General features: G+C 59.4%; 1 protein-coding gene across 1 annotated transcript; it reads left to right on the forward strand.

Moving 5' to 3' along the window:
- Nucleotides 1-3,784: 3,784 nt before the first annotated feature.
- On the forward strand, nucleotides 3,785-25,093 carry LOC110481003 (protein-arginine deiminase type-1). The gene is made up of 16 exons (XM_077788231.2): nucleotides 3,785-3,948; nucleotides 7,497-7,671; nucleotides 10,230-10,299; nucleotides 11,602-11,663; nucleotides 12,300-12,417; nucleotides 12,497-12,622; nucleotides 14,311-14,486; nucleotides 14,566-14,669; nucleotides 16,192-16,315; nucleotides 17,796-17,903; nucleotides 17,987-18,138; nucleotides 21,121-21,265; nucleotides 22,577-22,670; nucleotides 23,111-23,190; nucleotides 24,501-24,626; nucleotides 24,704-25,093. The coding sequence occupies exons 1-16, from the start codon at nucleotides 3,857-3,859 to the stop codon at nucleotides 24,935-24,937; spliced, it is 1,986 nt and encodes a 661-aa protein (XP_077644357.1). The 5' UTR covers nucleotides 3,785-3,856; the 3' UTR covers nucleotides 24,938-25,093.
- The last annotated feature ends 981 nt before the right edge of the window (nucleotides 25,094-26,074 follow it).

The following is a 26,074-nucleotide window of genomic DNA, read 5'->3' on the forward strand; positions in this document are numbered from 1 at the left end:
AGCCCAGGTGTGCTCCTGTCCATCCCAGGTGTGCTATTGCCCCATCCCAGGTGTGTTCCTGTCCATCCCAGGTGTGCTCCCGTCCATCCCTCAGCCCAGGTGTGCTCCTGCCCTATCCCAGGTGTGCTCCTGTCCATCCCAGGTGTGCTATTGCCCCATTCCAGATGTGCTCCCATCCATCCCAGGTGTGCTCCCGTCCATCCCAGATGTGCTCCCGTCCATCCCAGGTGTGCTCCCGTCCATCCCAGCCCAGACCAGCTGAGCAGGCTCGGGGCACAGCCCCTGCCCAGTACAAACCAGTACAACCAGTCAGCCTCCAGTGGGGAGCCGGGCCTGTGGCTCTGGGGGACGCTGCTCTGGGGCCACCCCACCATCCTGGGATCCACCAGGGCTTGTGCTCTCCAGGAACCCCGGAGAGCCAACGCCATTCCCAGCAGGAGTTTGGGTGGAAAATGGGTTTTTAGCCAAAATCTCCAGCGAGCGAGGCCTGGGAGAGCCTGGAAAGGCCACCAGCATTCCCTGCTGGAGCATCCTGGCTGCTCCTCCGGGCTCCTCCAATTCCTGAAGCTGCTCTGGGGTACGAGACATGGACCTGGGGGTGCTTGCTGCGCTTAAAGTGAGAGGGATTCCTTTCCTGGATTTCTTTCCTGGATCCCTTTCCCGGATCCCTTTCCCGGATCTCTTTACTGGATCCCTTTCCCGGATCCCTTTCCTGGAGCCCCTTCCTGGATCCCTTTCCCAGATCCCTTTTCGGGATCCCTTTCCCAGATCCCCATCCTGGATCCCTTATCCGGATCCCTTTCCCGGATCCCTTTCCCAGATCCCTTTCCTGGATCCCTTTCCCAGATCCCCATCCTGGATCCCTTTTCAGGATCCCTTTCCAAGATCCCTTTCCCAGATCCCTTTCCCAGATCCCCATCCCAGATCCCTTTCCAAGATCCGTTTCCCAGATCCCTTTCCAAGATCCCTTTACCAGATCCCTTTTCCAGATCCCTTTCCCGGATCCCTTTCCTGGATCCCTTTCCCAGATCCCTTTTCAGGATCCCTTTCCAAGATCCCTTTCCCAGATCCCTTTCCCAGATCCCCATCTTGGATCCCTTTTCAGGATCCCTTTCCCGGATCCCTTTCCCAGATCCCTTTTCGGGATCCCCATCCCAGATCCCTTTCCCAGATCCCTTACCCAGATCCCTTTCCCAGATCCCTTACCCAATCCCTTTCCCAGATCCCCATCCCAGATCCCTTTCCCGGATCCCTTTCCCAGATCCCTTTCCCGGATCCCTTTCCCAGATCCCTTTCCCGGATCCCCATCCCAGATCCCTTTCCCGGATCCCCATCCCGGATCCCCATCCCGGATCCCCATCCCGCATCCCCATCCCGGATCCCCATCCCAGATCCCTTTCCCGGATCCCCATCCCGGATCCCCATCCCGGATCCCCATCCCGGATCCCTTTCCCAGATCCCTTACCCGGATCCCCATCCCGGATCCCTTTCCCAGATCCCTTACCCGGATCCCCATCCCGGATCCCTTTCCCGGATCCCCATCCCGGATCCCCATCCCGGATCCCCATCCCGGATCCCTTTCCCAGATCCCTTACCCGGATCCCCATCCCGGATCCCTTTCCCAGATCCCTTTCCCGGATCCCCATCCCGGATCCCTTTCCCGGATCCCCATCCCGGATCCCTTTCCCGGATCCCCATCCCGGATCCCCATCCCGGATCCCTTACCCAGATCCCTTCCCGGATCCCCATCCCGGATCCCCATCCCGGATCCCCATCCCGGATCCCCATCCCGGATCCCCATCCCGGATCCCCATCCCAGATCCCCTTCCCGGATCCCCATCCCGGATCCCCATCCCGGATCCCCATCCCGGATCCCTTACCCAGATCCCTTTCCCGGATCCCCATCCCGGATCCCCATCCCGGATCCCCATCCCAGATCCCTTTCCCGGATCCCCATCCCGGATCCCCATCCCGGATCCCCATCCCGGATCCCTTTCCCAGATCCCTTACCCGGATCCCCATCCCGGATCCCTTTCCCAGATCCCTTACCCGGATCCCCATCCCGGATCCCTTTCCCGGATCCCCATCCCGGATCCCCATCCCGGATCCCCATCCCGGATCCCTTTCCCAGATCCCTTACCCGGATCCCCATCCCGGATCCCTTTCCCAGATCCCTTTCCCGGATCCCCATCCCGGATCCCTTTCCCGGATCCCCATCCCGGATCCCCATCCCGGATCCCCATCCCGGATCCCTTTCCCAGATCCCTTACCCGGATCCCCATCCCGGATCCCTTTCCCAGATCCCTTTCCCGGATCCCCATCCCGGATCCCTTTCCCGGATCCCCATCCCGGATCCCTTTCCCGGATCCCCATCCCGGATCCCCATCCCGGATCCCTTACCCAGATCCCTTCCCGGATCCCCATCCCGGATCCCCATCCCGGATCCCCATCCCGGATCCCCATCCCGGATCCCCATCCCGGATCCCTTTCCCGGATCCCTTTCCCGGATCCCCATCCCGGATCCCCATCCCAGATCCCCATCCCGGATCCCCATCCCGGATCCCCATCCCGGATCCCCATCCCGGATCCCCATCCCGGATCCCCGTCCTGGAGCCTGCCTGGGCCCATCCCCGCAGTCTGATCCCCCAGGGAATTCCCCGCTCCCGCAGCTGAGGACGTTCCGTGCCGGCTCCGGCTCCCCTGGGCCCTCTCCTGCTGCCCACGGGGCTTTGGCCCTTCCATCCCTCTCCTTCCCATTCCCTGTCCCCGGCACATCCCGCCCCATTCCCAGAGCCATGAGATACCGGGGTTTTAGACGCTGAGAATCTTAAACCTTTGTGCTAACAGATTTTCACTCAAGAAAACATTGCATTTAACCTAAAGCTGTAAATAAAGCTTCCAAGATTGATTGATAACGCTGGGATTACGAGTGTGTTGTTAATTAAAAGTGTGTAACACCACCGAGCAGAAAACTTAAAATTTAAAGTTTTAGAATATAATAATAAATATAAAGGGACCCTGTGGAGCTGCTGCCTCCATCCCCGCAGGCAGGGCTCCCTCCCTCCTGCTCCAGCCGGGTTTCCCGGCTCGCAGGCAGGGAAATCCTCCGGGATGGGATGGCCCGGGGAGCGATGGATATCTGCCGCTTCCACAAAGGAGATCTTTCCCGTGGGATCTCAGCCTGGAAACCCTCCATTCCCCCGAAGCTCGAGGTCCAAGCGAGGCACGGAGCAGTCGGAGTTTCCTTGGGAAGCCTCCGGTTGTTGGCTGTTGGTGTTTTTCCCCTTCCCCGCCTGCCCCATAACCAGTTCTCCCTGCCCGTCCCTCCCGTCCTCGGGATGGTTGGGATGGGAAGGACCGACCTGAGCAAACATTTCCCTTTGTTCAGCTGTACTCAGGCATGGCCCAGCTGCTGCTGCTGCAGCCGGGGCCGTGACTCACCCAGAGAGAGCCCGGCTGGAAAATTTGGGGTGTTTTAAAGAAAATGCCCGGTTTTAATGACAGCGCTGTAATAACCCCAAACAACCGCCCTGCGCTGCCGGGGAGCGGGGATGTTTAATGCATGAGCTGAGGGGTTTGGGATGGAGCTGGGAAGGAACAAAAAGAAGGGAATGAACCCCAAAGCCTCTCTGAGGAGCATCCAGCAGGGCTGGCTGTCAGCCGGGTGTCCCCGCTGGAGCCGCCCCAGGGCTGCCCTATCACCTTCATCTTGGGATGGAGGTGGAACCAGGGTCCCCTGGCCGAACCCCGTCATCCCGGGAAGGAGGAGTTACCTTCCCGAGCCTTTTAATCCAGTCCTGCTGGTTTCCCGGCACAGCCTGGAGCTCCCTGCCCATGCGGCCGTGCCCGGCTCACCATGGCCCCGCGTCACGTCGTGCCCATGTCCACCGGCCACGCTGCCCGCGGCGTCTGCGTGCTGGGCACCGAGGTCTTCCTGGACACGCGCCGGTAGGGATTCGGGATGGGTTCGGTCAGGATTGGGGCATCCCAGACTGGGATTTGGGATGGGTTCGGTCAGGATTGGGGCATCCCAGACTGGGATTTGGGTTTGATCAGCGTGGGGCATCCCAGACTGGGATTTGGGATGGGTTCGGTCAGGATTGGGGCATCCCAGACTGGGATTTGGGGTGGGTTTGATCAGGATTGGGGCATCCCAGACTGGGATTTGGGATGGGTTTGATCAGCGTGGGGCATCCCAGACTGGGATTTGGGGTGGATTTGATCAGGATTGGGGCATCCCAGACTGGGATTCGGGATGGGTTCAGTCAGGATTGGGGCATCCCAGACTGGGATTTGGGATGGGTTTGATCAGGATTGGGGCATCCCGGTCAGGGATTTGGGATGGGTTCGGTCAGCATGGGGAATACCAGCCAGGGATTCAGGCTGGGTTTGATCAGCACTGGGACATCCCGGCCAGGGATTTGGGATGGGTTTGATCAGGATTGGGGCATCCCAGACTGGGATTCGGGATGGGTTTGATCAGTATTGGGGCATCCCAGACTGGGATTTGGGTTTGATCAGGATTGGGGCATCCCAGACTGGGATTTGGGTTTGATCAGGATTGGGGCATCCCAGGCTGGGATTTGGGATGGGTTCGGTCAGGATTGGGGCATCCCAGGCTGGGATTCGGGATGGGTTTGATCAAGATTGGGGCATCTCAGACTGGGATTTGGGATGGGTTTGATCAGCACTGGGACATCCCGGCCAGGGATTTGGGATGGGTTTGATCAGGATTGGGACATCCCAGACTGGGATTTGGGGTGGGTTTGATCAGGATTGGGACATCCCAGACTGGGATTCGGGATGGGTTCGGTCAGGATTGGGGCATCCCAGACTGGGATTTGGGATGGGTTTGATCAGGATTGGGGCATCCCAGACTGGGATTTGGGGTGGGTTTGATCAGGATTGGGGCATCCCAGACTGGGATTCGGGATGGGTTTGCTCAGCACTGAGCGATCCCAGTGTTTCCATGGAGCCACTGGGATTTGGGATGGGTCTGCCCAGCATTGGGGCATCCTGGAATGTTCCACAGAGCTGCAGGGATTTGGGATGGGTTTGCTCAGGATCAGAGTATCCGGGCCAGGGATTTGGGATGGGTTTGCTGAGGATTGGGGAATCCTGGTGTGTTCCACAGAGCTGCAGGGATTTGGGATGGGTTTGGAGGAGAAACGGGTGGTGCCGGACTCGGAGCTCGTCAGGAGTTCACCCAAGGGTTTGGATGGACAGGTCCCGCTGGGTGTGTTGTAGGGGATGATGTCCCATGGGGAACTCATCCCAAAACTCTGGTTTTGGGGACAATATCCCACGGGGAGCTCCTTTTTGGGGACAGTATCCCACAGGGAGCTCATCCAAAGGTGGGAGGCTGGCTCGGGCCAGGATGGTTTGGAGGCAAAGCCCGAGCACACCCCGGGTCTATTTCTGGCTCTAAGAACATTGGGCAAGAGCAATTCAAGACGAGCAACTCGGAGCTAAAACGGGAGGAGGAACAAAATGTGTGGCTCAGGCAGAAAAAATCCAGCGGCGGCCGTGCACGGGCAACGTCAGGAAAAAGGATTTTTGGAGAATTAAATACGGGGTGGCTTTATTGGGAAGATAGGTGGCTGTCCCTGCCCTGCTGTCACAGTGTCATTATTTAATAAATCACATTTATAATGACAGAGAACGCAGGCCCAGCCGGTCGGCATCGCATCCAGGCAATTATTGGGATGGAGCGCTGGAGCCGGGCCAGGATGTGCCACCGTCCCCTCAGAGCGCCCTGGCTGCCCTGAAACAGCCTCGTGTCCCCCCTCGTTCAGATGGGAATGCAGAAAACCCATGAAATGCAATTTTTTTGTGCTGCTTTTGGACTGGGAGCCCTCTCAGTCCTATCCAAACGTGGAGCCAGAGCCCCCAAATGGGGTGATTTGGCTTCTTGGTAACAAATTTGAGCCGTGGCCCCAAGCAGCAGATGGTGGAGGCTCTTCCAGCTGAAAAATGGGATCGTTTTATTCCCGGGAAGCACCGGCTGGGGGGAATTTAGTGGTGGATGCTCCAATTTTGGGCTGTTTGGGGCTCGTTGAGAATCGGGCGGCGCCACTGAGGTGGGAGGGCCACAAACCCACGGCAAACAGCCCCAAATCTGCAGGATCACGGCATCCCATGGATCCACGGCTTTGTGGGGTGGTCTGGATGGGATCCAGCATCCCGTGGATGCACAGCTTTGTGGGGTGTTCCGGATGGGATCCAGCATTCCTGGATCCATGGCTTTGTGGGGTGTTCCAGAGGGGATCCAGCATTCCCAGAATCCATGGCTTTGTGGGGTGTTCCAGAGGGGATCCAGCATTCCTGGATCCATGGCTTTGTGGGGTGTTCCAGAGGGGATCCAGCATCCCTGGATCCACGGCTTTGTGGGGTGTTTGGGATGGGATCCAGCATTCCCAGATCCACGGCTTTGTGGGGTGTTCCGGATGGGATCCAGCATTCCTGGATCCATGGCTTTGTGGGGTGTTTGGGATGGGATCCAGCATTCCTGGATCCATGGCTTTGTGGGGTGTTTGGGATGGGATCCAGCATTCCTGGATCCACGGCTTTGTGGGGTGTTCCGGATGGGATCCAGCATTCCTGTGGGGTGTTCCGGAGGGGATCCAGCATTCCCAGAATCCATGGCTTTGTGGGGTGTTTGGGATGGGATCCAGCATTCCTGTGGGGTGTTCCGGAGGGGATCCAGCATTCCTGGATCCACAGCTTTGTGGGGTGTTCCAGATGGGATCCAGCATTCCTGTGGGGTGTTTGGGATGGGATCCAGCATTCCTGGATCCATGGCTTTGTGGGGTGTTCCAGATAGGATCCAGCATTCCTGGATCCACGGCTTTGTGGGGTGTTCCGGATGGGGATGCCAAGCCCACGGAACGCCTTCGTCTCCTCACAAGCTGCTGGAGGCACCGGGGACGCCGCGCCAAGAGCAACAGCGGGGATAAATCCCTGCTGCGGCGGGTTTTGATGTTGTGGTTTTTATGTTCTGGCTGCTGCAGTTCCCACCCGGCTCCCCCCGGGACGCAGCCGGGGGAGCCGGGAGCAGGTCAGAGCAGGGAGCAGCACTTCAAAGGCTCCCGAGGGTGTCACGGAGCCGGGCGCGGGCGCTGCGCGCCGGGACCCAGGCTCCGCTCCAGCCCCGGCATCCCTCAGGTCACGGCACGGTCCCACAGCCCCCAGCTCCACGCGTGGCTGGCATGAAAACCATCCTGATTCTTCCCCGGGTGGGGTTTTGTCACGGGGCACTGAAATTTGGGGAATTTCTCATGGTCGCAGAGGGACAAACCACGGCCGGACGTGCCGGAGCGGCAGCGGGAGCTGGGCTTGCCCAATGCCGCCACAGAGGTCCCGTGTGTGGAGCTCCAGGGACATTTCATCACCCAGGGATGGTCTCGGGGCTCCTCCCGCCCCGTCACGGCTGGGTTTAATTCCAGGCTTGGGGATTTGGCTCCCGTGGTCTCTGAGCCGGGGTTGTTCCGTTCCAGGTCCATCCCGAAAGGCGCGGCGTCCTTTGACGTGCACGCCACGCCGGCGGTGACGGTGCACATGATCCACAGCCCCACCACAAAGCCCACCCTGGACTCCCGGTGGCCCCTGGATCCCGACATCGAGGTGGCGGTGACCATCGATGTCACCAGCAGGACCGTCGATGACAACCAGGTCAGGCGCCGTTCACGTGCCCAAACTGGTGGGAATAAGTGGAATTTCCTGGGAGAACTCGAAGATTTCTGGGTATTGCTGACACCAGGGTGGTTTTTCATGGAGAAGCTCCAGCAGAGTTGGGTAATTGGCACTGACGAGAAAGGAAACCCAGAAGGAGAAGGTGCCACTTGGTGCCTTAACGATGACATCGCAGCGGTTGCAAAAGTCGGTGCCAGGCAGCAAAAAATACCCCAAGTTGGACTTTTTCCATGCCCAGTTTTGGCTGAAGCTGGCACAGAGTTCCAGAGAACTGTGATTAACGGGGAAAGGTTGGGATGGAGCTCCTGGGGCCCAGCTGGGCGGGCAGGCAGGGCTTGGGTTGGGGATCCTTGTGGGGCCCTCCCCAGCTCATCCCATGATCCTGGGAGGGCAGAGATGCCAACGGTCTGGTGGGGTCACGGTGTGGGGATGGAGAACCCGCCAGCCCTGTGGGATGTGGGTCACGGTGTGGGGATGGAGATCCTGCTACCCCGTGGGATGTGGGTCACGGTGTGGGGATGGAGATCCCACCAGTCCGGTGGGATGTGGGTCACGGTGTGGGGATGGAGATCCCGCCAGCCTGGTGGGATGTGGGTCACGGTGTGGGGATGGAGATCCCGCCAGCCTGGTGGGATGTGGGTCACGGTCTGGAGATGGAGATCCCAGCAGCTCCATGGGATGTGGGTCACGGTGTGGGAATGGAGATCCCGCTGTCCCATGGGATGTGGGTCATGGTGTGGGGATGGAGATCCCGCTGTCCCATGGGATGTGGGTCATGGTGTGGGGATGGAGATCCCAGCAGCTCCATGGGATGTGGGTCACGGTGTGGGGTGGAGATCCCACCAGGCTGGTGGGATGCGGGTCATGGTGTGGGGATGGAGATCCCACCAGTCCTGTGGGATGTGGGTCACGGTGTGGGGATGGAGATCCCGCCAGCCTGGTGGGATGTGGGTCATGGTGTGGGGATGGAGATCCCACCAGGCTGGTGGGATGTGGGTCACGGTGTGGGGATGAAGATCCTGCTACCCCATGGGATGTGGGTCACGGTGTGGGGATGGAGATCCCAGCAGCCCCGTGGGATGTGGGTCACGGTGTGGGGATGGAGATCCCAGCAGCCCTGTGGGATGTGGGTCACGGTGTGGGGATGGAGATCCCACCAGTCGGGTGGGATGTGGATCACGGTGTGGGGATGAAGATCCTGCTACCCCATGGGATGTGGGTCACGGTGTGGGGATGGAGATCCCAGCAGCCCTGTGGGATGTGGGTCACGGTGTGGGGATGGAGATCCCACCAGGCCGGTGGGATGTGGGTCACGGTGTGGGGTGGAGATCCCACCAGCCTGGTGGGATGTGGGTCATGGTGTGGGGATGGAGATCCCAGCAGCCCTGTGGGATGTGGGTCACGGTGTGGGGATAGAGATCCTGCAGGCCAGTGGGATGTGGGTCACGGTGTGGGGATGGAGATCCCACCAGCCTGGTGGGATGCGGGTCATGGTGTGGGATGGAGATCCCAGCAGCCTGGTGGGATGTGGGTCACGGTGTGGGGATGGAGATCCCGCCAGCCTGGTGGGATGTGGGTCACGGTGTGGGGATGGAGATCCCACCAGCCTGGTGGGATGTGGGTCACGGTGTGGGGATGGAGATCCCACCAGTCGGGTGGGATGTGGGTCACGGTGTGGGGATGGAGATCCCGCCAGCCTGGTGGGATGTGGGTCACGGTGTGGGGATGGAGATCCCACCAGCCTGGTGGGATGTGGGTCATGGTGTGGGGTGGAGATCCCACCAGGCTGGTGGGATGTGGGTCACGGTGTGGGGATGGAGATCCCACCAGCCCTGTGGGATGTGGGTCACGGTGCGGGGATGGGGATCTCACCAGGCTGGTGGGATGTGGGTCATGGTGTGGGGATGAAGATCCTGATACCCCGTGGGATGTGGGTCACGGTGTGGAGATGGAGATCCCAGCAGCTCCATGGGATGTGGGTCACGGTGTGGGGATGGAGATCCCAGCAGCTCCATGGGATGTGGGTCACGGTGTGGGGATGGAGATCCTGCTACCCCGTGGGATGTGGGTCATGGTGTGGGATGGAGATCCTGCTACCCCGTGGGATGTGGGTCATGGTGTGGGATGGAGATCCCACCAGCCTGGTGGGATGTGGGTCATGGTGTGGGGATGAAGATCCTGCTACCCCGTGGGATGTGGGTCACGGTGTGGAGATGGAGATCCCACCAGCCCTGTGGTATGTGGGTCACGGTGTGGGGATGGAGATCCCAGCAGCCTGGTGGGATGTGGGTCACGGTGTGGGGATGGAGATCCCGCCAGCCTGGTGGGATGTGGGTCACGGTGTGGGGTGGAGATCCCAGCAGCCTGGTGGGATGTGGGTCACAGTGTGGGGATGGAGATCCCAGCAGGCTGGTGGGATGTGGGTCACGGTGTGGGGATGGAGATCCCGCTGTCCCATGGGATGTGGGTCACGGTGTGGGGATGGAGATCCTGCTGTCCCATGGGATGTGGGTCACGGTGTGGGGACGTCTCTGCAGGTGAAGATCGCCTACTACGACCGCGAGGGCCGCGAGCTGGCGGTGGCCTGGCTGTACCTCACCTGTGTCGGTAGGTGCCCACCAAGGCTCCGGGAATTCCCGGTCTCTTGGGATCTGGCTGCATCACAAGGTCCCAATTCCTCGGGGGCCACAGGCAATAAAGGTTTGGGTGCTTTACTGATGCTGATGAGCAAGAGGAGAATAATTAAACCATGATTAATTAAACGCTGCCTTCTATGGTGTGGGAGAGAGGGAGGCTGGGCCGTGTCCCCACCCAGGAGCATCCTCCCGTGCTTGCCAAGGTGATTCCTTGGGAAAAGAGGATCCATGGGAGATCTCCTCGCCCGGCTCCGGCCGGTGCCTCCTCCAGCAGCGAGGGGAGCGGGATCGGCACCGAAGCGGCGCCTGACCTGTTTCAGGAGTTTGGGGTGAGGTGAATCACTCCCTCCAAATGCCTGCTCTCCCCTGCTGGCTACAAAGGGAGTCTAGACAGCCAGTCTGGGAGCAGAAGTCTCCACTGGGATGGATTAATTACCCTAAATTTGGGATTTTCTGAAGCGTTCACATGACAGTCTGACCTGTGTCCTCAAGTCGTGCCTACGCCTCCCAAAATTACCCCTGGAGAAGCTGAATCCCATGTCCCGTGGCCGATGGGCCTCGCTGGAGCCAACAGGGGCCATCACTGGCCACAGGGATTTTGCCTTCCAAATGTTCTTCTCTCGGTTGGATTTCGAGTTTCCCTCCCGGCTCTTCCACGTTGTCCTCTCTGCCCCAAGGAGAACAATCTCTGCTTCCATCCCTGTGTTTTCCACGCCTTGCGTGTCCCATCTGGAGGAGGTTTTGGGTTAGGATTGAGGTGGGGTTTGGGGCAAGAAGGGCTCTGTGAGGAGAAGTCCAGATTTCCTAAAAATTATTTGGGTGTTTGCTCAACCACAGTGAAAATGCATTTTTGTGCCTCCACCGTGATTTGGCTTCGTGGAAAACAGTCAATGGGAAACAGGTGAAAACGTAAAAAATGCCAAGGAAACATAAAATCTGCCATGAAAACATAAAATCTGCCATGAAAACATAAGGAATGGCATGAAAACAAACTCTGCCATGAGAAAAACACAATGAAAATGTAAAATCTACCATGAAGTGGGGATGTCCTGCTGGGGGGAAACCAAAGTGAGAGGAGACAGGTGGAGATCAAAGAGGGCAAGTCACGGTAGAGCTGTTGGGTTGTGTTTTCTTCTCCTGCTTCGTTGGAATCGTTGGGCGTGGAGCAGCTTGGGGGGTTGAGGTGGGGTTGGAGTGGGGTGCCAAGGAGGAGCCCAGAATGGCTCCAAGACCTCATCCCCTGCCTGTGGCTTCCTCCCTCTCGCCGTTCCAGAGGTGTCCCTGGACGTGGACTGGAGCCGGAGCGGCCGAGTGAAGAGCAAGGGCAAGGACAAGGTGAGGAGAGCGGCGTGGGAGGGCGGATCCGTCGCTGGCCTCTTCCTGGAAAATCTCCAGGAGGGACAGGGACCTGGGTGGTGTCTGCGTGAGGGCAAACAGCCCGGCAGATCCTCAGCCTACTAATTGAGCGGGAAAAGGATTTCTTTTCCTATTCCACGCCAAACCTCCTGCGGCTCCAGCCTGGTCCTGAGGATCCTGTGGGAGAAAACTTTCAGCTTTTTCTTGCCTTTCTCTTCCATCTCCTTTCTCTCTTCTCATCTCCTGAGTCGAGCAGGAGATTTCCCCCTTTGGCCACACATCTGCCTGTGCCCTGGCCTTTAACCCACGCTAATTAACCGCAGCCCAGCTGGGCTAATTAACCGCAGCCCGATCGGTGGCGCAAACTGGTATCAAGATGGGCTGAGCTTCCAGAAGCGCTGCAGCCGTGTCCAGGCGAGGCTGGAGGCACTTCCAGCCTGGTTGGGAGATAAAATCTCGGAGCGGTCCGTGCAGGCCCTGCTGGAGCTGCCGCTGGGACGGGGCGGTTTGGAGCGGCGCCGGTGTCTCCTTGGGTTCTCCTCCGAGCACGGGGCTCTCCTCGGCCCAGGACGGGGGAAACCCTGCTGCCGTCCCCTCTCGGTGCTTCTCCTCCAGGCCAAGTGGACGTGGGGCCCGGACGGACAAGGGGCCGTGCTGTTGGTCAACTGTGACCGGGACAGCCCCGGCGCGGGGGGCACGGACAGCGGCGAGGTGGACATACGGACCCTGGCAGGTGGGCTGTGACCCCGAGGGGCTCCCTGGGGGCTTCCCCCACTGCCATCCCCTCCCTCCGTGTCCCCTGTGTCCCGCAGACCTGCAGGACATGTCGGTGATGCTGCTGCGCACCCAGGGCCCCAGCGCCATCTTCGCCGAGTACCCGGTGGTGCTGCACGTCCCCGAGAGCGACGCGGACAAGGCGCGGGTGTTCCACGCCGCCCGTGAGTAGCTCTGCCTTCCCCCACCCCAGGGTGACCCAAGGTGAGCCAAGCCCGTGGGTTTAGTTCTTCGGGGCGCCCTGTTTGCTGTAACCACCCTTTCACCCCCAAAGATCTTCTGCTGTCGCACAGGGTGGGGACATATGGGAGAAACCAAGGGGGAGAACGCTCCAAAGATGCTTTTCCCAAAACGAGGGCTGGAATTTTGACATTCCCACGGCACGGGAATCCCCACGTGGCTCCTGGCACTGTTTTGGCTCGGGCAGGGAGCCAAGCAGCCAAGCAGCCCATCCCGTTGGGCAGCGCCCTTCGCCTTTGAACGGTTGGATCCCCGGCAGCTCCGCGCCGAAAATCAGGTCCAGGGAGCCAAGGGTGTCATTAGATCCTCAGCCAGAGCCACGCACCTTGAAAGGGCTGGACCCGAGGGGACGGAGCACTCTTTGTCCCGGAAAGATCAAGAACGTTCCCCAGGAAGGAGGAGGAGGAGGAGGAGGAAACTTCTCTGCCACCCTTGGGCACCAACCACCTCCTCCTCCTGCTGCTGGCGTGTCCCCCTGTGGGCAGGCTGTGGGGATCTGGGGTTCTCCAGGCTGCTGGGTTTGGGATGTGGATCTGGGATTCTCCAGAGGTTGGGAATCCAGGGTTCTCCAGGCTGCTAAAGTCGTGGTGGGAATGAACTTGGTGGCTGCTGAACTTGGGGTGGGTTCTCCAGGCTGCTGGGTTTGGGGTGAGAATGAATTTGGTGGCTGCTGAACTTGGGGTGGGTTCTCCAGAGTGTTGAGTTCAGGGTGGAGATCTGGGGTTCTCCAGGCTGCTGAGGTTGGGAATCCAGGGTTCTCCAGGCTGCTAAACTCGTGGTGGGAATGAACTTGGTGGCTGCTGAACTTGGGGTGGGTTCTCCAAAGTGTTAAGTTTGGGGTGGGGATCCAGGGTTCTCCAAGCTGCTGGGTTTGAGGTGGGAGTCCAGGGTTCTCCAGGCTGCTGGGTTTGGGATGTGGATCTGGGATTCTCCAGAGGTTGGGAATCCAGGGTTCTCCAGGCTGCTAAACTCGTGGTGGGAATGAACTTTGTGGCTGCTGAACTTGGGGTGGGTTCTCCAGGCTGCTAAGTTTGAGGTGGGAGTCCAGGGTTCTCCAGGCTGCTGAGTTTGGGGTGGGAGTCCAGGGTTCTCCAGGCTGCTGGGTTTGGGGTGGGGATCCGGGGTTCTCCAGGCTGCTGAGTTTGGGGTGAGAATGAATTAGGTGGCTGCTGAACTTGAGGTGGGTTCTCCAGAGTGTTGTATTTGGGGTGGAGATCTGGGGTTCTCCAGGCTGCTGGGTTTGGGATGTGGATCTGGGATTCTCCAGAGGTTGGGAATCCAGGGTTCTCCAGGCTGCTAAACTCGTGGTGGGAATGAACTTGGTGGCTGCTGAACTTGGGGTGGGTTCTCCAGGCTGCTAAGTTTGAGGTGGGAGTCCAGGGTTCTCCAGGCTGCTGGGTTTGGGGTGGAGATCTGAGGTTCTCCAGGCTGCTGAGTTCAGGGTGGGGATCCGGGGTTCTTCAGGCTGCTGGGTTTGGGGTGGAGATCTGGGGTTCTCCAGGCTGCTGAGTTTGGGGTGGAGATCTGAGGTTCTCCAGGCTGCTGAGTTTGGGGTGGAGATCTGAGGTTCTCCAGGCTGCTGAGTTCGGGCTGGGGATCTGGGGTTCTCCAGGTGGTGATGCCCACCCGCTCTACAAGCCCGTGCTGGGCCCAGACAAGCTCTCCTACGTGCTGGAGCATGCTGGCCAGGGGGACAGCACCTTCTACGTGGAGGGGCTGGCGTTCCCCGACAGAGGCTTCACCGGCCTGGTGTCCTTCAGCGCCAGCCTGCTGGAGGTGCCCCATAAGGTACAGCGGGGTCGTCCCCACCCCTCCCCTAACGAACCCCCGGTGCTGGAGGTCCCAAACTCCATTTTGGCTCCACCAGGACGCGCCGGGCACGCCGATCTTCACGGACACCGTGGTGTTCCGCGTGGCGCCCTGGATCATGACGCCCAACACGCAGCAGCCCCTGGAGGTGTTTGTCTGCAGGTAGGAGGGGTGTCCCCGCCACGGCACAGGGGTGTCCCCTGCCCTGGGGCACTCTCCAGGGAGGAGTTCCCGACCTTTCCCAGCTCTGTGGGGCCATACTGAGCCAGGCTTAGGCATTCCCGCCTGGGAATGTTTGGGAAGGGAGCCAGCTGCTGCTGTGGGAGTCATTTCCATCTCAAGAATGGCTGGAGTTCCCTCTCCAGGTCCATTCCCATGCAGGAATGTTGTCTGGGGCATTAAAATCCCGAGGAGAAACGCTGGAAGACCTTCTCCAGCTCCAATTCCATGCAGGAATGCTGCCCAGGGTGTTTAAATCCCAAGGAGAAAGGCTGGAGCTCCCTCTCCAGCTCCAACCCCACAAAGGCTGGAGCTCCCTCTCCAGCTCCAATCCCACAAAAGGCTGGAGCTCCCTCTCCAAATCCAACCCCACAAAGGCTGGAGTTCCCTCTCCAGCTCCAATCCCACAAAAGGCTGGAGCTCCCTCTCCAGTTCCAATTCCACAAAAGGCTGGAGCTCCCTCTTCAAATCCAATCCCACAAAAGGCTGGAGCTCCCTCTCCAGTTCCAATCCCACAAAAGGCTGGAGCTCCCTCTCCAAATCCAACCCCACAAAAGGCTGGAGCTCCCTCTCAGAGGCTGGAGCTCCCTCTCCAGCTCCAATCCCACAAAAGGCTGGAGCTCCCTCTCCAGTTCCAATTCCACAAAAGGCTGGAGCTCCCTCTCCAAATCCAACCCCACAAAGGCTGGAGCTCCCTCTCCAAATCCAATCCCACAGAGGCTGGAGCTCCCTCTCCAAATCCAACCCCACAAAAGGCTGGAGCTCCCTCTCAGAGGCTGGAGCTCCCTCTCCAGCTCCAATCCTACAAAAGGCTGGAGCTCCCTCTCCAGTTCCAATCCTACAAAAGGCTGGAGCTCCCTCTCCAGTTCCAATTCCACAAAAGGCTGGAGCTCCCTCTCAGAGGCTGGAGCTCCCTCTCCAGCTCCAATCCCACAAAGGCTGAGTTCCCTCTCCAGCTCCAATCCCACAGAGGCTGGAGCTCCCTCTCCAGCTCCAATCCCACAGAGGCTGGAGCTCCCTCTCCAGCTCCAATCCCACAAAAGGCTGGAGTTCCCTCTCCAGTTCCAATCCCACAGAGGCTGGAGCTCCCTCTCCAAATCCAATCCCACAAAAGGCTGGAGTTCCCTCTCCGGCTCCAATCCCACAGAGGCTGGAGCTCCCTCTCCAAATCCAATCCCACAAAAGGCTGGAGCTCCCTCTCCAGCTCCAATCCCATAAAAGGCTGAGTTCCCTCTCCAGCTCCAACCCCACAAAGGCTGAGTTCCCTCTCCAAATCCAACCCCACAAAGGCTGAGCTCCCTCTCCAGCTCCAATCCCATAAAAGACTGAGCTCCCTCTCCAGCTCCAATCCCCACCGGAATGTTGCTCAGGGTGTTCAGGAATGAGCTGTGAGCTGCAGGGTTGGGATTTTGGGGGCTCCCCATGATCCCGCTGGCAGCCCCAGTCCCCCCGCTGTCCCCCCCAGCATCAAGCAGGGCTCGGACTCCAACGAGGCCTTCCTGGAGGGGCTGCGGGCGCTGCTGCGGAAAGCCAACTGCAAGCTGACCGTGTGCGCGGAGCAGGACACGCGCAGCGACCGCTGGATCCAGGTCAGCCCGCCCGGCCTGGCACGGGAGAGCCAGCGACGGGCACGGGAGCGGGCACCGGGCACGGGGAACGCTGCCAGGGCGGCACGGATGGGGACAACGGCCGGGGAGCCCGGCCTGGCGCCGGGGACACAGCGGGACACCGGGACAGGGATCCCGGGGGGCTGCGCCCGAGGGACCCCACTGCAGGGGGATCCCAGTGAGGGACACATAAAGGGACCCATGGGACACTGCAAAGGGACCCCACTGCAAAGGGACCCCATTGCAAAGGGACCCATGGGACACTGCAAAGGGACCCCACTGCAAAGGGACCCCACTGCAAAGGGACCCCACTGCAAAGGGACCCATGGGACACTGCAGGAGAGACCCCATTGCAAAAGGGACCCATGGGACACTGCAAAGGGACCCATGGGACACTGCAAAGGGACCCCATTGCAAAGGGACCCATGGGACTCTGCAAAGGGACCCCACTGCAAAGGGACCCATGGGACACTGCAAAGGGACCCCACTGCAAAGGGACCCCACTGCAAAGGGACCCATGGGACACTGCAAAGGGACCCCACTGCAAAGGGACCCCACTGCAAAGGGACCCATGGGACACTGCAAAGGGACCCCACTGCAAAGGGACCCACGGGACACTGCAAAGGGACCCCACTGCAAAGGGACCCATGGGACACTGCAAAGGGACCCCACTGCAAAGGGACCCCACTGCAAAGGGACCCCACTGCAAAGGGACCCCACTGCAAAGGGACCCATGGGACACTGCAAAGGGACCCATGGGACACTGCAAAGGGACCCCACTGCAAAGGGACCCATGGGACACTGCAAAGGGACCCCACTGCAAAGGGACCCATGGGACACTGCAAAGAGACCCCACTGCAAAGGAACCCCGTGGGACATTACAAGGGGTCCTTGCTACAAAAGGGACCCCGTGGGACCTTGCAAGGGGTCTCCTTTTGCAGAAGGGTCCCCGTGGTGCTTTGGAAGAGGGACCCAAGGGACACCTCGAGAGTGACCTCATTGTACGAGGGGACCCCACTGGAAGGGGGCCCGTGGGGCTGTGCAGGAGGGTCCCACTGCCAGGGCCACCCCAGGGAGACACCGTGGCTGTGGTGTCACCCGTGGGGCTGTGCAGGAGGGTCCCACTGCCAGGGCCACCCCAGGGAGACACCGTGGCTGTGGTGTCACCCCGTGGGGCTGTGCAGGAGGGTCCCACTGCCAGGAGGACCCCAGGGAGACACCGTGGCTGTGGTGTCACCCATGGGGCTGTGCAGGAGGGTCCCACTGCCAGGAGGACCCCAGGGGGACACCGTGGCTGTGGTGTCACCCCGGGAGGGCCGAGCAGGAGCCTCCCTGGTGGTTTAGGCTGGGCTTTGCCAGGCTCACCCCATTTCCTGCCCCACCCTCCCCACATCCCTGGTGGAGATTCCTATCGCTCCCCAGAGCCTTCCTCCTCCTCCTCCTCCTCATCTCCTTCCCACAGGATGAGCTGGAGTTCGGCTACGTGGAAGCTCCACACAAATCCTTCCCCGTGGTCTTCGACTCTCCCAGGAACAGGGGCCTGAAGGATTTCGCTTTTAAGAAGATCCTGGTGTGTCCTTGCATTGAAATCCCCCTTTTTCTCCCCAAAATCCCCTCACGGGAGGTCCTTGGCACCTCTTCCCTCTTACCCAGGGCCCAGATTTCGGCTACGTGACCCGGGAGCCCCCCGGGAAGAGCGTGACCAGCCTGGATTCCTTTGGGAACCTGGACGTGAGCCCGCCGGTGACGGTGCGGGGCAAGGAGTACCCGCTGGGGCGGATCCTCATCGGCAGCCCCCTGCCCTGGTGAGCGCCACCTCCTCGGGAGAGCCCAAAACCCGCCCTGGGCAGTGCCCAAAATCTGCCCTGGGCAGCGCCCAAAACCCGCCCTGGGCAGTGCCCAAAACCTGCCCTGAGCAGTGCCCAAAACCCGCCCTCGGGAGATCCCAAAACCCACCCTGGGCAGCGCCCAAAACCCGCCCTGGGCAGCGCCCAAAATCTGCCCTGGGCAGCGCCCAAAACCCACCCTTGGGAGATCCCAAAACTCGCCCTTGGGAGATCCCAAAACTCTCCCTTGGGAGATCCCCAAATCTGCCCTGGGCAGTGCCCAAAACCCGCCCTTGGGAGATCCCAAAACCCGCCCTTGGGAGATCCCAAAACCCGCCCTCAGGAGATCCCAAAACCCGCCCTCGGGAGATCCCAAAACTCTCCCTTGGGCAGTGCCCAAAACCCGCCCTCGGGAGATCCCAAAACCCTCCCTTGGGAGATCCCCAAATCTGCCCTGGGCAGTGCCCAAAACCCGCCCTTGGGAGATCCCAAAACCCTCCCTCAGGAGATCCCAAAACTCTCCCTTGGGCAGTGCCCAAAACCCGCCCTCGGGAGATCCCAAAACCCTCCCTTGGGAGATCCCCAAATCTGCCCTGGGCAGTGCCCAAAACCCGCCCTTGGGAGATCCCAAAACCCGCCCTCGAGAACCTCCTGGAGAAAAAACCTGGGCCTGATCCCCATCAAATCCCAGATTTTACAGGCAAACCCCACAGTGCTCCTCTGACCCTCACAAAACCTGGCCACTGTTTTCCCATTTTCCCCTTTCCCCTTTTCCCCATTTTCCCCTTTTCCCACTTTCCCTTTTCCCCTTTTCCCCTTTTCCCCTTTTCCCCATTTTCCCCTTTTCCCACTTTCCCTTTTCCCCTTTTCCCTTTCCCCCTTTCCCCTTTCCCCTTTCCCCTTTTCCCTTTTCCCCTTTCCCCTTTTCCCTTTCCCCCTTTTCCCTTTTCCCCTTTCCCCTTTCCCCTTTCCCCCTTTTCCCCTTTCCTCCTTTCCCTTTTCCCCTTCCCCCTTTCCCCTTTCCCCTTTTCCCATTTCCCCTTTCCCCTTTTCCCGTTTTTCCCGTTTTTTTCCCCTTCGCCCACTCCCTGGGTTTTTTGGGAATTCCGAGCCGCCGGGGTTTGTCGCGCCGGGGCAGGCGGTGCTTGGCAGCGCCGGGAACAGAGGAGGGAATTTTCCGGGAAAAACAACCCCGATCCCGCCCGCTCCATCCCAAAATCCCGCGGCCGCTCCCGGGGCTCGCGCTGCGGGAAATGGGATTCTCCCAATTGTCCCGGGGGTTTAATTAATCCTGGTGGGATTTGGGAATCGCAGGGGTGGGAAAAACTCAACCCACAGGTTGTCCAAATGGGGATATATCCACGTATTTATCCAAAATACAGCGAGACACGCTGATATATTTATGTAATATTAGGGATTTTGTAATATATATTGATATAAAATAGGGATTTTAAAATATATATTTATATAATATAGAAATTTAGCAAAATATATTTTTATAATATAGGTGTTTAGCAGTATATATTTATATAATATACATATATTATAGATTAGATGTATTAGATAAATACATCGATATATCCCTATATTATATATAGCAGTACATATAACATGTATATATTAACACTATATATAATATAGGGATATATTGATCTATTTATCCAAAATACAGGGAGATGCACCAATATATTTATGTAATATTAGGGATTTAGTAATAATTATTTATATGAGATAGGGATTTAGCAAAATATAATTATACAATATAGGGATTTAGCAGTATATATAACATGTATATATTAACACATTTTATATATGACATAGGGGTATATTGATGTATTTATCTAAAATACAGGGAGATACACTGATATATTTATGTAATATTAGGGTTCTAGTAATATATATTTATATAAGATAGGGATTTAATATATATTTATATAATATATGGATTTAACAATATAGGGATCTAGTAATATATGTTTATATTGATATATTTATATGATACGGGGATTTAGCAGTTTCTCTTTACATAACATGCATATATTAACACACTTTCTATAGAATATAGGGATATATCAATGTATTTATCTAAAACACAGGGAGATCTATTGATTATGTATTTATGCAATATTAGGGATCTAGGAATATGTATATAAGAGGGGAGCAGGTTTTGGGGTGGGGAGAGGATTTGGGGTGGGGAGAGGATTTGGGGTGGGGAGAGGATTTGGGGTGGAGAGCGGGTTTTGGGGAGGGGGTTTTGGGGAGGGGATTTTGGGGCAGGGGAGCGGGTTTTGGGGCAGGGATCAGGTTTTGGGGAGGGGGTTTTTGGGATGGGTTTTTGGGGCAGGAAGCTGGTTTTGGGGAGGGGGTTTTGGGGCAGGAAGCAGGTTTTGGGGAGGGGATTTTGGGGATGGGATTTTGGGGAGGGGATTTTGGGGAGGGGATTTTGGGGAGGGGGTTTTGGGGAGGGGATTTTGGGGATGGGATTTTGGGGAGGGGGTTTTGGGGAGGGGATTTTGGGGAGGGGGTTTTGGGGAGGGGGTTTTGGGGCAGGGATCAGGTTTTGGGGAGGGGGTTTTGGGGATGGGATTTTGGGGAGGGGATTTTGGGGATGTGATTTTGGGGATGGGGTTTTGGGGAGTGGGTTTTGGGGATGGGATTTTGGGGGATGTGATTTTGGGGATGTGATTTTGGGGAGGGGGTTTTGGGGAGGGGATTTTGGGGAGGGGGTTTTGGGGCAGGGATCAGGTTTTGGGGAGGGGGTTTTGGGGATGGGATTTTGGGGAGTGGGTTTTGGGGATGGGATTTTGGGGGATGTGATTTTGGGGAGGGGGTTTTGGGGAGGGGGTTTTGGGGAGGGGGTTTTGGGGAGTGGGTTTTGGGGCAGGGATGGGGTTTTGGGGAGGGGGTTTTGGGGAGGGGTGTCGGGGCGGGTGTCGGTGCCCACCCGTGCGCGTCCCGCAGGGCGGCGGGCCGCAGGATGTGCCGCGCCGTGCGGGATTTCCTCCTGGCGCAGAGCGTGCAGGCGCCGCTCGAGGTCTACTCGGAGTGGCTCAGCGTGGGCCACGTGGACGAGTTCCTCACCTTCGTCCCGGCCCTGGACAGGAAGGTGCCGCCTCTGGAGCCTGCCCAGGGCTCTGCAGCACCCCAAAAATCCCCTTTGCCACATCTCTGTCCTTCCGGGGGCTCTGGGGCATGGATTTGGGATCTCCATGGGCATCCCATGGCCTGGGGATGGATTTGGGATCTCCATGGGCACTCCATGGCCTGGGGATGGATTTGGGATCTCCATGGGCACTCCATGGTCTGGGGATGGATTTGGGATCTCCATGGGCATCCCATGGCCCAGGGATGGATTTGGGATCTCCATGGGCATCCCATGGCCCGGGCATGGATTTGGGATTGGTGTGGGCATCCCATGGCCCGGGCATGGATTTGGGATTGGTGTGAGCATTCCATGGCCTGGGGATGGATTTGGGATCTCCATGGGCACTCCATGGCCCGGGGATGGATTTGGGATTGGTGTGGGCATCCCATGGCGCGGGGATGGATTTGGGATCTCCATGGGCACTCCATAGTCTGGGGATGGATTTGGGATCTCCATGGGCATCCCATGGCCTGGGGATGGATTTGGGATTGGTGTGGGCATCCCATGGCCCAGGGATGGATTTGGGATTGGTGTGGGCATCTCATGGCCTGGGGATGGATTTGGGATCTCCATGGGCACTCCATGGTCTGGGGATGGATTTGGGATCTCCATGGGCACTCCATGGTCTGGGGATGGATTTGGGATTGGTGTGGGCATCTCATGGACCTGAGGATGGATTTGGGATCTCCATGGGCATCCCATGGCCCGGGGATGGATTTGGGATCTCCATGGGCACTCCATGGTCTGGGGATGGATTTGGGATCTCCATGGGCACTCCATGGCCCAGGGATGGATTTGGGATCTCCATGGGCACTCCATGGCCCGGGGATGGATTTGGGATCTCCATGGACATCCCATGGCCCAGGGATAGATTTGGGATCTCCATGGGCACTCCATGGCCCAGGGATGGATTTGGGATCTCCATGGGCACTCCATGGCCCGGGGATGGATTTGGGATCTCCATGGGCATCCCATAGCCCAGGGATGGATTTGGGATTGGTGTGGGCATCTCATGGACCTGAGGATGGATTTGGGATCTCCATGGGCATCCCATGGCCCAGGGATGGATTTGGGATCTCCATGGGCATCCCATGGCCCAGGGATGGATTTGGGATTGGTGTGGGCATCTCATGGACCTGAGGATGGATTTGGGATCTCCATGGGCATCCCATTGCTCCAGGGCTGGGTTTGGGAGGGCCATGGTGGTCCCAGCCGGACTCTGGGGTGTTTTATCCCCCCACGCCAGGGGTGACCCCGGCCTCTGTCCCGCAGGGATTCCGGCTGCTCCTGGCCAGTCCCAACGCCTGCTACAAACTCTTCAAGGAGAAGCAGCAGCAGGGCCACGGGGAGGCCACGCAGTTCATCGGTGAGGACATCCCTAGGGAACGGCACTCCCAGTGTCCTTCCCAGTGTCCCGTCCCACTGTCCATCCCACTGTCCACCCCTGTGTCCATCCCTCTGTCCATCCCTGTGTCCATCCCAGTGTCCATCTCCTTTGTCCATCCCTGTGTCCATCCCGGTGTCCATCCCTCTGTCCATCCCTGTGTCCATCCCCTCTGACCACCCCAGTGTCCACCCCAGTGTCCATCCCTGTGTCCACCCCAGTGTCCATCTCTCTGTCCATCCCCTCTGTCCATCCCTTAGTCCATCCCAGTGTCCACCCCAGTGTCCATCCCTCTGTCCATCTCTCTGTCCATCTCTCTGTCCACCCCAGTGTCCACCCCAGTGTCCACCCCAGTGTCCACCCCAGTGTCCGTCTGTCTGTCCCCCTCTGTCCCCGCTGTCCCTCACCGCTGGCGCTCCCAGGGCCGAAGGCCGCGGACAAGAAAAGCATCGACGAGATCCTGGCGGACGAGTCCCTGCGCAGCGACAACCGCCACGTGCAGGTGGGGCCGGGGGCTCCCCCGCTCGTCCCGGGGGTCCCGGGGGTCCCGGGGAATGTGGGGCCGGGGGGCTCCCTCTGCTCATCCCGAGGGTCCCGGGGAATGTGGGGCCGGGGGCTCCCCCGCTCGTCCCGGGGGTCCCAGGGAATGTGGGATTGGGGGCCTCCCTCTGCTCATCCCGAGGGTCCCGGGGGTCCTGGGGAATGTGGGGCCGGGGGCTCCCCCGCTCGTCCCGGGGGTCCTGGGGAATGTGGGATTGGGGGACTCCCCCCGCTCGTCCCGGGGGTCCCGGGATCTGGGCTCTGGGGAATGTGGGGCCGGGGGCTCCCCCGCTCGTCCCAGGACCCCCGGGGATCCTGGGGAATGTGGGGCCGGGGGCTCCCCCGCTCATCCCGGGGGTCCCGGGAAATGTGGGACCGGGGGCTCCCCCGCTCATCCCGGGGGTCCCAGGCTGCAGCGGGGGGATCTGGGCTCCTGAGGAACAGCCGGAGGGGGCGAGGAGAGGGAGAGGCCCCAGGGGACACAGAGGGGGCAGCGGGAGGGAGAGGATGGGGGGTGGGAGATGTCCATAGGGATGGGGTGGGATGTTGGGATGGAGATGAGGATGGGGATGGGGATGGAGATGGGGATGGGATTGGGATGGGGATGGGATGATGGAATGGGGATGGGGATGGGATGGGGATGGGGTGGGAGGTGTCCACAGGGATGGGGTGGGAAGTTGGGATGGGGTGGCATGGGGTGGGATGGGAGGTGTGCACAAGGATGGGGTGGGAGGTTGGGATGGGGATGGGGATGAGGATGGGGATGGGGTGGGAGATGTCCACAGCGATGGGGTGGAAAGTTAGGATGGGGTGGGAGGTTGGGATGGGGTGTGAGATGTCCACAGGGATGGGGTGGGATGTTGGGATGGAGATGAGGATGGGGATGGGGTGTGAGATGTCCACAGGGATGGGGTGGGATGTTGGGATGGAGATGAGGATGGGGATGGGGTGGGAGATGTCCACAGGGATGGGGTGAGAGGTTGGGATGGGGCAAGATGGGAGGTGTGCACAAGGATGGGGTGGGAAGTTGGGATGGGGTGGGATGGGAGGTTGGGATGGGGTGGGATGGGGTGGGAGGTTGTCCACAGGGATGGGGTGAGAGGTTGGCATGTGGTGGGATGGGAGGTTGGGATGGGGTGGGAGATGTCCACAGGGATGGGGTGGGATGTTGGGATGGTGATGAGGATGAGGATGGGGATGGGGATGGGATCCAGCGGGGCCCGAGGCTGAGATGCGGAGAGCCAGCACGGCAGCCCCGCGCCCCTCCCGCAGCGCTGCATCGACTGGAACCGCGACCTGCTGAAGCAGGAGCTGGGGCTGAGCGAGCAGGACATCGTGGACATCCCGCAGCTCTTCATCCTGACCAACTCCCGCGCCGACGCGCTGTTCCCGGACATGGTGAGACCCCGACCCCGCGACCCCGACCCCCGGTTCCCCTGGGATCGAGCCCTGCCCGACCGCCCGCCCCGCTGCAGGTGAACATGCTGGTGCTGGGCCGGCACCTGGGCATCCCCAAGCCCTTCGGGCCCGTGGTGGGCGGGCGCTGCTGCCTGGAGCAGCGGGTGCGGGAGCTGCTGGAGCCGCTGGGCCTCTCCTGCACCTTCATCGACGACTTCTTCTCCTACCACGTCCTCTCGGGGGATGTCCACTGCGGCACCAACGTGCGCCGCAAGCCCTTCGCCTTCAAGTGGTGGAACGTGGTGCCCTGAGGTGGCCCCGGCCCCTCCGTGTCCCCTCCGTGTCCCCGTCCCTGTCCTGTCCCCACCAAGTTCCTTTGGTGGCAGAAATAAATCCACGGGGGCTGTCCCGGCACTGGGAGAACGCTGGACTGGTTGAACTGGTGGGGAATGGGGGTGGGTGGAGCTCCGGAGCTGCTGTCCCCGTGCCAAAATCCACGTGGGATCAGGGAACGATGGAATCGTGGGAATGCGGAATTACAGAATCGTGGGATGGTTGGGTTGGAGGGACCTTCAAGCTCATCCATTCCATGGGCAGGGACACCTCCCACCGTCCCAGGCTGCTCCAAACCCCAGTGTCCAGCCTGGCCTTGGGCACTGCCAGGGATCCAGGGATCAGCCACAGCTGCTCTGGGAATTCCATCCCAGCCCCTTCCCACCCTCAGAGGGAAGGATGTATCCCATATATCCCAATCCAAATTGTCCCTCTTCAGTTTGAAGCCATTCCCTGTCCCTCCATCCCTGTCCCCAGTGCCTCTCCAGCTCTCCTGGAGCCCCTTCAGGCCCTGGAAGGTCTCTGAGCTCTCCCTGGAGCTTCTCCTCTCCAGGGGAACATTCCCAGCTCTCCCAGCAGAGCTGCTCCATCCTCGGATCCCCCTGGAGCCTCCTGTGGCCTGGCCCCAGCAGCTCCAGCTCCTCCCTGTGCTGGGCCAGGGCTGGGGCTGCTCTGCAGGTGCCGAGGGGCTCACCTGGGGGGCAGAGGGGCAGAGCCCCCCTCCCGCCCATTCCCACTCCCACTCCCATTCCCACTCCCATTCCCACTCCATTTCCCATTCCCACTCCCATTCCCATTCCCACTCCAATTCCCATTTCCTGCTCATTCCCTCTCCCACTCCCTGCTCATTCCCACTCCCATTCCCACTCCAATTTCCATTCCCATTCCCACTCCCATTCCCTGCTCATTCCCACTCCCATTCCCTGCTCATTCCCATTCCCATTCCCATTCTGATTCCCACTCCCATTCCCACTCCCATTCCCATTCCCACTCCAATTCCCATTTCCTGCTTATTCCCACTCTCATTCCCATTCCCATTCCTACTCCAATTCCCATTCCCACTCCCTGCACATTCCTCCTCCCATTCCCATTCCCATTCCCATTCCCATTCCCAT

The sequence above is a fragment of the Lonchura striata genome, chromosome 21, assembly GCF_050655825.1.
Source record: "Lonchura striata isolate lonStrDom1 chromosome 21, ASM5065582v1, whole genome shotgun sequence".
Classification (NCBI taxonomy): Eukaryota; Metazoa; Chordata; class Aves; order Passeriformes; family Estrildidae; genus Lonchura; species Lonchura striata.